The sequence below is a fragment of the Camelus dromedarius genome, chromosome 10 (assembly GCF_036321535.1).
Source record: "Camelus dromedarius isolate mCamDro1 chromosome 10, mCamDro1.pat, whole genome shotgun sequence".
Taxonomy (NCBI): Eukaryota; Metazoa; Chordata; class Mammalia; order Artiodactyla; family Camelidae; genus Camelus; species Camelus dromedarius.
The window spans coordinates 28,760,964-28,773,406 of NC_087445.1; the positions used below are offsets into that span (position 1 = coordinate 28,760,964).

Sequence of the window (12,443 nt, forward strand, 5' to 3'; positions counted from 1 at the left end):
GCGTAAGCTTCGCTCCCTTTGACCATCTTTTTTCTCCTATTAACCTGGCTTAATTTTGATTCTGGTAATACCTGTCTCCCCTCCCCCATGTTTGGACTATTTCCAGAATAATTCCTGGCTCTGTGTGACTTACCACTGTCCTTGTCTGCACATTCCAGTAATAACTGCTCTTCATGAAAAAAAAAAAAGTACAGATATATATATATATACACACACACACACACACTCACACAGATTGTAATAATACACTGAGTATATTAGAACTCTTCAGATATTTAACTTATTTAACTTGAGAAGAAATTATGGACTAATGAGAAACTAGCTCTGTGACCACACAAACTTAATATTATGATTATTAATAACTGTTGTATTAATGAAATACAAAACATTGTCCGAAGACTTTTACATGCTTTTTCTCATGGCATATTCACAAAAACAATGTAGGGTAGGTCTTACTATAATTCCCATTTTACTTGACGAAGAACTTGATGAGGATGAATGGTGTGGATGGTATAAACCAAAAATGCAAATTAGAGCCACAGTGAGTGAAAGCAACATTATTTTTTACTATTTTTTTTAAACTAATAATCAACGTAACAGTATGGTTATGAGTTTGGGATGTGATTCAGACAGACGTGGGTATGTCTCTCAGTTTTCTCACTTTTTACCCAGCTAATTTTGCACAGTATTCTGTCTCCCTGGGTTTCATTCTCTTATACAAAGTGAAGATAGTAATTAATCAGAGCACATAGTCAGGAGTGAAGGATGTGTATCAAATGAGATATGATATGCAATGCTCTTAATACAGTGCCTTGTGCATTGCATGCAGCAATTAAATGTGTTTTAATGCTTATTCTTATTAACTGTATCTAGTTGGCTAATCTTTACTCAGATTCCTTTCTCTGTGTGTGAGTTTGAAATGTGAAGATGTTAAAAAAAAAAATCCCCTTAAATTACTTTTTCCATAATAATTTCTATTTTGTGCCCATTATCAAATTCCAGTGTTTCAGTGTACCTTAAGAGAGCAAGAGAAGGAGTCTATTTCCACAAAGTTATATAGACCAAGCATTGGTATTTTTATCAGTTGAGAAATGGGGATGCCTGTGGAGTGGTCCTCCCACTCAGCAGTGATGGAAATGTGAATATCTGGTCGGTCTTACATTCCATCCTGTGTGCTCCAGTTCCAGGGAAACCTCGGCTCGTGATTAACCACACTCAGATGAATACCGCTCTCATTCAGTGGCACCCCCCTGTGGACACGTTCGGACCCCTCCAGGGCTACCGTCTAAAGTTTGGCCGGAAGGATATGGAGCCACTCACTACTCTCGAGTTCTCCGAGAAAGAAGATCACTTCACAGCAACAGACATCCACAAAGGAGCATCGTATATCTTCAGGCTCTCAGCCAGAAACAAAGTGGGCTTTGGGGAGGAGATGGTGAAGGAGATTTCTGTTCCAGAAGAAGTCCCAACTGGATTCCCTCAAAACCTCCACTCCGAAGGCACCACATCCACCTCTGTCCAGTTATCTTGGCAGCCGCCTGTCCTGGCAGAGAGAAATGGCATTATCACCAAGTACACCCTTCTGTATAGGGATATCAACATCCCTCTTCTTCCAATGGAACAGTTTATTGTTCCAGCTGACACCACTATGACACTGAGTGGCTTAAAACCAGATACCACGTATGATGTAAAAGTACGTGCTCACACGAGCAAAGGGCCCGGGCCATATAGTCCCAGTGTCCAGTTCAGGACACTGCCTGTGGATCAAGGTAGGATTTGTCTGCTTACGGCCTTTCTCCTTTAAAGGAATGTCTTGTCTTTGGAATGAGTATTTTGAAGCAATAAATAGCTGATCGGCCCATTCATATTATTAGGTGCAGCAAAATCAAAAAGGTAAAGTATGTAAAACGTAATCTGTTTTGGATGCCACAGATTTCAGTTACAGAATGCCAAGCAAGTCTGGCTGACAGCACCCCAGTGTTCTCAGGTAAGGAAAACACAACACAGCTGGCTGAGTTGGAGAGGAAGGAGAGCTCTTTATGAGAATGAGGTAGTAAAATGAATGCTCTTACCAGGTAGGCAAATCACACTTCTCTCTCTGATCAAAGTAGACGGCATCTAGCTTAAGCCCTGTGGTCCACGGTGGAAAAGGACAGGTCATAACGTTTTTAGGAGTAGTTTAAATACACTGTTTTTCCTTTTCCAGCAGTGTTTGCAAAAAATTTTCATGTCAAAGCAGTAATGAAGACTTCAGTGCTACTGTCTTGGGAGATTCCAGAGAATTATAATTCAGCCATGCCTTTCAAAGTAAGTTGTTTTCCAACTGGTAAGATATCACGGGTAAAAGTGGAGGGGACAGTTCACCTGAGTAAGTTACTTACAAAACATACAGACTGCTGTGATTCAGCCACACATACTTGCTGTTCTCATCTGTGGTTTTCACAGAAAAGACTGAGTCTGGCTCTTTGGCAGGGTGACATTTCCCTTCTAAAGAGGAGGCAGGGGCTTCAACCCAGGGCCAGTATTACTTGTTGGTCACTTAACACTTCCAAGTTGAACTGTTCACATCTAGGCTAGTATTTTTGTTTTTTCGTCAGAAAATAAATTTACATGGTTTCTTTCTATTTATAATGCAATACCCGGGGCTTAAACAATTTGTTTATTCGTCTGACTTCTTCGTGTATTTTAAACTTTAGTTTGCCGTTGAGAGATACTGAGAAATGTTAGCAAGAAGTACATGTCTGTGAAGTAAAGGAGAAACATTTTTGAAAGTAAAAATATATTTAGGAACAAGAGTGGAAACGTTTAGAAAAAAAGTGATGTGGGTAAATGCATTGAAAACCTAGTGCATTTCTGCACGCATTCCATTAAGATCACATACAACGAACAACAGATCAAATGTTGAAAAGTTATTGTACGTGTCTTTGTATATTTCTGATAGACTTAGAAACATGGTATCATTACACAATAAGAACCAAAAGAAAATTGATGCAGTCTCTAGAACTTATGAGCACTTAAGGGTTTAGGAAATGCCCCAAGTTAGAAATGACCTATATGTATTTTCCATGAGCAGGAACACATTAGTTTAAGAGATTTCACTGCCGGACTGATAACCAAATCTCTTTGATTGGTTGTCTCTCTAGATTCTTTATGATGATGGGAAAATGGTAGAAGAAGTGGATGGCCGAGCCACACAGAAGTTAATTGTCAACCTGAAGCCTGAAAAATCATATTCCTTTGTGCTGACAAATCGTGGCAACAGTGCTGGTGGGCTGCAGCACAGGGTAACAGCGAAGACCGCACCAGATGTCCTGCGGACCAAGCCCGCCTTCATCGGGAAGACCAACTTGGATGGCATGATTACCGTGCAACTGCCTGAAGTCCCTGCAAATGAGAATATAAAGTAAGTTGATTGAAGGGTCAGGGCTGAGGGACAGAAATGCAAGTAAGCCAAAAAGAAAGTTACATCTCGGTACTATGGTGGTTGTAAAAGAATTTATTGCTGTATGTGGAGAAAAAGATGCTTCTGCGTGGACTCAGTTTTCTTACTCAAATTCTGTTGTATTGCACTCTAGTGTTCACTGTAACACAGATTCTCATTAATTTAACATTGTGTGTTTTCCATGTTCTGGGAATGATGTAATTCTTGGGAGACAGAAACAGAACATGATTCTTATGATAAAGAAGTTTTGATGTGATATATAGAATAAGGTGAATCACTGCATAACTCTAATATTTGGCAAATGTTATTGTGATTATGAGGAAGTCTTAGAAAATACAACGAAGCTGAAAGAAACTTTAGGAAACTAGATAAGCAGTTATGGTATATGACACAGTTGTTTTTCATGTGTCCTGAAAGACGGGGAAATTTCAGCAAGTTCATGTCCAGAGTAACAGTAGAAAAAAAGAGGAAAGGTAGAAAAATGTGATATTTCTATTTTGGAGCAGCACAATGTAGAGGCCATTAGGCCTGAAGTGGAAATTAAATCCAATCAGTTGAGTAGTTTGTTGGTTGTATGTAGCTACTTGATTGTAGCCAATAGAAGAAAAAAAGTATTTTCACCAAAGTGTATTAAGTGTGAGAGTACTGTTATAGACCCTGGAGAACAACAAAAGAGGATGTGGCCTGTTTTCAAAGAGTTTACCATAGACTGGGAGATATAGAGAAATAGGCAGATGTAATTTGTGTCACTAATAAAGTTGTTCTCTATCTTAAGAGCAGCTAACCCAGAATGGAATGGGTCAAGAAAGTTTCCGGATTCAATCTTGAAGGACAAATAGGAGGCATACAGAAAATCAGACGGAGAAAATTGTATGCAAAGGCTCATTAATTAAAGGAAGCAACTGAGTCTCTAAGCTTTAGAGGCTCAGGGCAAGAGTGGTGAGAGAGATTTACAAAAGCCAAGTCATACTCACAAGTTGGGACTGTATCCTGTAGACAGTGACAGTCCATTAAAGGACTTTATGCAGGAGTGTGTAATACCCAAGTTTCCCTTTTTTTCCATTTTAGGAACTATTATATTGAGTGTGCTGCATGTTAGGAAGTGTGCTACCAGCTTGGGATAAGACTAAACCTTTTCTCATTTCTTCTATCCAACATGATCAAGTTCAGATGAAACTTGGTGTGAAAAGTTTGAAGGTCAAGCAGAGGCATTTACACACAGTTTATGGATGGTTGGAGACTTTCCATTTAATAGCAGTCTGGTGCCAGCATTCAGGACAGTTCTCAGGGAAGATGGCTCCTGAAGGCATGTCGGAAGGGTTGTAGCATCACAGAGAAAAGGTTGGGGCAGCCATTGTGTAGTTAGTTGACTTTAGGCAAATGATAAAGAGTTTGAAGTACAACGGTGATGGCAGAAATAGGATGCAGAGGCAGACTAGAACAGTATGCAGTAGGAACTGGCAGCTGTGTTAGTGAAGGGATCAGGGCAGAAAAAAATGTAGACGGCTCTGACGTTTGAGCTTCGATGACAAATGATGCTGCCATTCATCCTGAAGGATGAAAAATCAGGAGGAAAGTAGAAATTAACGTGTTTAATTTTGTGTGTATTTTACATGAGGTATCGGTGAAGTCATTCTTCATTTTTATCAATCTCCATTTTTGTCAGATCTTGTCTATAATTCAGAAAACTAAAATCAAGAATGGAACATTAGTGTAAATTTTATTCCAACAAAAATTTAACTTGAAAGTGAGACAATATTTATCTATGGATTTGTTTAAATAGTCTGTTGGTATTTTCTGATCTCCTGCACACGTGCCAGACAATGTTTCAGGGATTCGGTGGAGATGATGCTGGCTTCCTTTTTGCTCTTACACGGAATAGTTACTTGGGAAATTTGGACAAGTAGAGAGTCAGTCGGAGTGAAGACCTATGACACCAAAGATTAGATAGATAAGGGAGGCCAAAGAGGGGCTCCCATCCCCAGTTTAGTAGTTTAGGGAAGGGATCCTGAAAAAATGTAACATCTAAGCTGAGGCTTTAAAGAATGACAAGAAGCTGGTCCTTGGGGGCGGGGTGGGGAGGCCCTGTTTCAGGCAGAGGACGGCACATGGGATACTGCACAAGCCGGAGAATGACTACCCATCCATTAAGACTTTTCAGCAGGCATCCAACAAATATGTATTCTAGGCACACTATATTGCTAGTGCTAGGTCTGGGAATAGAAACATGACTGATATAAAGCCCTACCTTATGGTGGGAGAACAGATACAGAAAACAAATAATATAATAGAGCAAGTACTTCCAGGCCCTGTAGAGACATAAATACGGAGTTCTAGCCCAGCTGGGTGTCACTGGAGACTTCCAGAAGGAGCTGATACCTTACCTGAGTCTTGAAGGAGGAGAAGGAATTAGAAAAGGTAAAATAGTTGCAGACAGTGAAAGAACAGTTCATATAGTTCATATGGACTATAAATCCAATCCTGTCAAAACCGTGTACTGTGTATTCAGGGAAATAGTAGATGAAAGATGAAAATAGTATCATAATCTGCAATACTTCCTAAAAAAGTTATTTTAGTGGCTATGTACCAAATTATCTCGGTAGAATATGTTAGCCATTATTGGGAAATGGCATTTTAGTCCCTTAGTGGTAGACTTCTCTTTCATTTTCCAACTTCTGAATGAACTGAGGAATTATATTCTTACAGTCTTTCTTTTAGTGTTTTTTTTTTCAGCTTGTTCAGTTTTTCTCTTTGTTTTATTTATGTACTTCCTCCTCCTATATTTAAAAAGGGAGTCAGGGAACAGGGATAAAACTTTGTTAACAAAGAGAAGAGACTGTTACAAAACAGAGAAAGCAAGCAAACCATTATGGAAAAAAAAAAAAGTTCTGGAAAAGAAGTGAAAATTCCCAGAAATATAGTCTAGCCACCCTGAAGAAATGAAAAGAGCAGAAGACTCAACTAGTGAGAAGTATCAGAACCATAGAAAACGAAAAGCAAATCTCCTGTTAACAAAAAAAAAAAAAACCTTACATTTATTGGGCTTCCTAAAGGGGTAATAGTGGACAGTTACCCATCCAGTCTTCTACATTGGTTCATGTCAAATATTACAAGAATCTGTGTGCTATGTGGTGCCACGTGCAGTAGTTGGCAACTTCAGAAATTAGGATGTAGCTTTGTGCTAAGTATTCTATGGGAGATATGAGGGGAGGAAACAAAAGATTCCAGAGCTCTGGGGTGGGTTGCTAACTTGCATTTAGGGACAGCTACCTACAAAAATGCTTCCAATTTGTTTCGAAAAAATGTGGGTTCGGTGATTGAAGAGCTGTTTTGTTTATGAACAGAAACCATCCTTTTCTGATTTCTGGCCAAGATACTTTGGAGGTCATGTGCTCTGACCCCCAGCTCCTCACCACCTAAAACCAAATCTGTTTCTTGTAAGTGTAAACTCAGACATGGCTACTTGCTTCTGTATTCTTTCACACTTGGTTTTTGTGTGGAGCAGCTGGGAGCTCCCTCAGGGAAAGGCCAGATTTCTCGTGAAACAGCCATGGAGGTTCTGAAGCGTCTAGTAATAGGATTTTGTGGGGCTTCAACCTTCTACTTGAATACATTTAGGGGGCGGAGTGACAGAAAGTCTAGCAACGCCCCATCCTTCAGAAGCAAGTTGTGGGGACGAAGGGAACTTCTGTGACTCTATAGAGCAGGATTTTACTCTAGTTGGTAAGGAAAAAGTACCACACAGATTGTACTAAGAGAAAAAGCTGCCAGAAGGCACCCAATGTAAGTCAATTCCATAGCAACCATTTCATGTTTTTGAGAAATAGGAATGAAGAATAAGAGCATTTTATGAAATTTTACATTTCTTTGGTGTTACCGATTTGGGTTTCAGGCCATCTGCTTTTTCTTCTTTTAAAGAAAGACTGTTGGAAGCATGACTTACTAAGTCTTTTCATAAAATGTGTGCACCACTATTAGCAGCTTAAAGTATTACTGTACTAGCTGTTTAATGATTCACTCGTCCATCGTGTGTTTGCTAATTGAAGTGCTAAAGGCTTAGATTCATGTAGCACTTGGCACTTTCCTGAAGATAGTAGAGAATTTTGTTTTGCAATAATGCTGTGAGGGAGGTGAGTACAGTGAGGCCAAGAGACACTAACTGTGGCCTGGCCCAGATCACAGAGTTAACACTACTGCTAGTTAATAGAGACAGAGGACTTGGTGGGTGCTCTTCAAGGAACACTGCACACAGTGACTGATGTAATCTTCACTACAGCGGCCTCTTCATTTTACCGCTGAGGAAGTTACCAACTTGTACACTAACTTGCTCTGGCAACACAACAGCAGAACCAGAGAGGAAAGATCTGAACTTAGGCAGTTTGGCTCCACAGTCCACATGTGTTGAACCACAGCCACACTTCTGTGACCATAAAATTTATTGACCAAGCAAAGATATTTGTTTCTAGGACAATTGCTTAACAGGTAAGAACTCCATGACAAGTAGGCATGAGCAGAGCTGCGTCAGACAAACATAAAAACAAGAGGAATCAGGTACATAGGCTTAGCAACAGATCACAGAAATGTATGTTAAATGTGGAGCAAGAAAATCAGCAGATTATCATGAGAATTTAGAGGAGAGATAAAAAGGCAGAGGCCACCCCCAGGTCAGCACAATCATCCACCATTTTACAAATGAGGAAAATGAGGCTTAAGACAGTTAATAACTTGTCTGACAACACATAGCTAAAAAGGTTAGAAACCTGAATTTAAACAGAGAAACTGGGAAGATCATTCAGCCTGCTTTGGTTTCCCTGTGGTTAACTAATTTGATTTAAACAACATATACCCAAATGACCATACAGAAAAAAAAATTATGCAAGGTATGACATTCATCATGAAACTCAGAGACAAACCTTGACCTCCCAGATAATAATGAGTTTGAGAATGCTAATACGACTGTTAATACAAAAAGCCTGCCTGAATTTGGAGTGGGACTGCCAGAAAGACCAGAGCTCACCTTCTCATATAATTATATGGAGCTGGGCCCCTTGATGATAACATATTAAATAAAATTAGTAAAACTTTATTTAGTATAATTAAAATTCTGAAGGTTAGGTTTAACTTATCTAATTAAATCTAATAAACTGGGAAAACACAGCTTTATAAGTAGTCGAGGGCTTTCCACATATACTGATTCTCGTGTTATTTATTTTTCTATTGGTTTAATAGTTAAGGTCTATGTTGATAAGGGTATTTGGAGCCTAAACTCTAGGCTTGAGTTAGGCAAACACAGTGTAAAGTTTAATTTTACCCATACATAGAGCTGATCTGTGTCAAAAAAAAAAATGGGTTTTTTTGCATTTCAAGAAAGTTCTTTCAGTTCATATGATTTGGTTAATGAATTTGTAGTGTGCATATTAGTTCTTCCTTTACTCTTCATATCAGTCATCATATCACCCTTAATACCTCATGAGATTAGAACTAAGATCACTAATGTGTATGCTTGAAAAGACTTCTGCAGTAAGGAATTTATATTTTCTGTGAACTCTGGGCATGCCATTGCCGGTTTGGAAAAAGAAAAAGCTTGATGAAGCTTCACGTTGGAATGTTCTAATGCAAGGGAAGGACTCTAAATTGTTTTTGACTACCTGATCTAGGAGAGGCATAAATCCTTGATATTTACCTACTTCACCTTCTTCCACTTTTCAGTGGAAAAAGCAATAAACTGGCAAAGTTGGCAACTTTGGGGGAAATTGTATGTACATCTGTTGTAGCAACATGTTTCTAAATATACAAACATATTTTAAACGTGTAAGACAATTATGGACTAAAAATGATTTCATTGAGACTGTACGTTAGGGGTGATTGATCTAATCAGAGGCCAAGGAAGGTTTCTGTTTGGAAGTAGATGGAGTTTTGCAGTAGTTTGGTATGAGAGAGGGAGGAAGTCAAAGCAGACTGTCAGTGATAACACATAGGTTTATATAGCACGTGCACTAAAATGGATCATGGTGCACTATTGGAAGAGCATTTATTTCAAGGCATATTTTTTGTTTTGTTTTAACTACAGCAAATTTGAGGTACTTTCTTGACATAGAAATCTAGACATAGAGTTGGAATAAGGTAAATTTGTGGAGTTGTGAGGAGTGTTCTGGGCTGAAGATATGAATCTATAACTAATTTGTGTCTAGGGAGTAAATGATTCCCTGAGCTGGAATGAGATCACATGGGAAGAAAAGCAGAAATAATGAGAAATCTTTGGCCAGATCCTTGAGGAACTCCACCATTGAATAGCTGGGTAGCAGATAATAAATCCTGCTAAAGAAATAAGGTTAGACATGGTAAGCGAATTAAATAAAGAGGAGATAAATAGATTCTTAGAAATAACTGAATATGTTTCAAGGAGAGTCTTATGAACACTTAGATTCTTGTAAAAGATCAAGGAAGAAGAGAGTCAAAAACGCTCCTTTAGTTGCAGTACTGAGGACCCTGGTGAAGGTGAGGTGCACATGTGAGGCAGGGGCTAGAGCACAGGGACAGGAGAGCGAATGGAAGGCAGATACACATAGACCAGCAAGAACACAGAGCTCTTCTCAGAACTGGGGCAGTAAAGGGCAGGAGAGAGGAAGTGATGACTGGAGTGAGATGTGGTCTGTTTTGTCTTTCACATGATTTTGAAAGCTACAGGGTAAAATCCAAGGAGGATGAAGAAGGTGAGATATCGGGGAGAAAAGGGGTGTGGTCTATGGTGAACTTCCTAAGAGAGTGAGCGGTGGGAGCCAATTCAAGAAAAGGTGATTGGCCTTAAAAAGTAGAGGCAGTACTACTGCGCTGAGGAAAGTGTGTGGGATTTGCATAGAGATATAGGGAGGCTTGTCATTAGCGAGACAGAGGATGAGGGAATTCTAGTCTGAACGTCTGTCTTTTCTCTGTATGTAAGAGATGAGGCCATCTTCAAGTGACGAAGCATGGACATATCCAAGGTTTCAGGCCAGGGGAGAAAGTTTCAAAAATGTGTTGTGAAGAATGGAAGGACTAGTTAACCACAGAAGCTGTGGGAGGACAGCCAGCCGTGTTTGAAGGCCTAGCTGAGTTTGCTGAATAGGAACGTATGGCATCCTTGTACCCTCTGCGTTATTTCTCAAGCTGTATTCAGCACCTTGGGTTTGGGAATAGAGAAAGGCAATCTCAGATTCCAGCTAAGGTAGAGCTGGAGGGTGTGAGTTTTGGAAAAGAGGTGTTCAAGGAACTGAGAGCCCTGGGTGGTGTATGGGCTGGCTCTCTGAAGGCTGAAATCACCCAGAATGATGGCAGAGTTTGGGGGGAAAGAGGTTGCTAGATGGCAAAAATCAGTAAGATAAGACCGTAACATAGTAGAATTGTATGAACTTGAAAAAAGAGGGGCATATTTTGTTTTTTTGCAAAAGGGTTGAGGGAAAAGTTGCCAGCAGGAAGCAACAGCGAACCAGGAAAGAAACCCCAAACCCTAAATCTGAGGTTCATGGGCACAGAAGGAGGGAATGAACGAACAGCCACCGCAGGAGAAGTGTGCGAGGGAAGCAGCATCCTCGGGGGAAGCTAGGCTTCAGGAAAGGCGAATACCTGGGTGTTTACAGAGTCATAGATGCAGAGAATACAGCTGAAATGCATGGATTTAGAGCCAGGAGTTCCAAATTCCCAAAACCCTGTTTCTTTCAGTGGGTGAGAGTGGCTTTGAAGAAGGCTCCACTTTGCTCCCACTGAATGCTTTACAGATGGTGAGAGGAAAGGTTATGGCTCCAGCCATGCTGTAAATTAATGGCTGTGGGGGAGGCTGTTCAGTACTGATCTGAGCCACAAATGAGAAGAATAGTTGGGGAGTGCTGCAGAAGAAAGGATGGATTCTTTTTCATGTACAAGAATGGCAACTTGAAGGATGAAAGCAGAAGCAAAATTAATAGAATTCATCAGCTTCAGTTTGATTTGCAAGATTCTGAATGAGAACAATGGGGGTCTCTGATCATGTGCAGTATCATCACTTTAGGCAAAGAGAAGCTGTCCTGACTTCATGCGATTGGGAGTGACAGCAAGGTGTTCTCCAACAAGTGTGTTTTTCAAGTACATCACAGTGTTATTTTGTGCACTAGGTTGCAGCCCCTGTCATTCTTCTCTTTGCTCATTTAACATGATGGACTTGTTTGGCAAATCCTTCAGGTGTTGGGAGGGTAGGAAGAAGCAGCAGCTTACTCTGGATCATAAAATAAAAGATACTGGCCTTGCTTACACACACTCCAACTCTTCCTTCTCCGGACCCTCCTTGATCATCATCATTATTTTTAGGAAAGAAAATGGATGGTTAAGTAATATGAGCCCATGAGTCTGTTGGAGAGTTGTTTAGAGCACCATGGAGAGAGGCTTCTGCTAAAGTCTGGTTTGGCTCAAATTCTGCATCAGGGAGAAACAAAGGTTTGACAGGTCCTTTAATCTGCATCTCAGGGAATTTCACTGTATCTTATTGCGTCTGTAATCAGATGCATATCTCCCGCCATCGTGATCAGTACAAGCCAGCAGCAGCTGGCATCTGCTCAGTGCTATGTGACACATACTGGGTTAAGCACTCAGTATCAGACTGTTACTCTGGGGAAATAAATGAATACAATTTACTCTCATTTTTCAAAATATACAACTGAGATTTAGGGATATGAAATGATCAAGCCAGGTTCACAGAGCTCTTTAATGGCAGAGGCCAAATTCTGGGCCAGGTATCTCTCTAGATGCCACATTCTGTACCAGCACACTCCCGATCGGCACTGCCCAACAAATGTAATGAGAGCACATGAGAAATACTACGCTTTCTGGCTGCTACAGTGAAAAGTATGAAGAAAGAGATGTGATTAATTTTAATTATCTATTTTATGTAATCTGTCAAGAATATCATCATTTTCACATGTGACCATTAAAACATGACTGCTGAGATATTTTTACATTTATTTTTCATACAAAGATTTTGAAACCAGTGTCT

General features: G+C 40.0%; 1 protein-coding gene across 20 annotated transcripts in view; it reads left to right on the forward strand.

The window, feature by feature from the left end:
- PTPRD (protein tyrosine phosphatase receptor type D) overlaps positions 1 to 12,443 on the forward strand; it is a 1,876,190-nt gene that overhangs the window by 1,719,131 nt on the left and 144,616 nt on the right. For 8 of the 20 annotated variants that reach the window (XM_064490208.1, XM_064490209.1, XM_064490212.1 and 5 more), the window contains 3 exons: positions 1,182 to 1,769; positions 2,207 to 2,307; positions 3,144 to 3,403. In XM_064490208.1, the coding sequence (XP_064346278.1) occupies positions 1,182 to 1,769; positions 2,207 to 2,307; positions 3,144 to 3,403 (949 nt within the window). The remainder of the gene's footprint in view (positions 1 to 1,181; positions 1,770 to 2,206; positions 2,308 to 3,143; positions 3,404 to 12,443) is intronic. The other 12 variants (XM_064490213.1, XM_064490216.1, XM_064490211.1 and 9 more) reach the window with 3 other exon arrangements.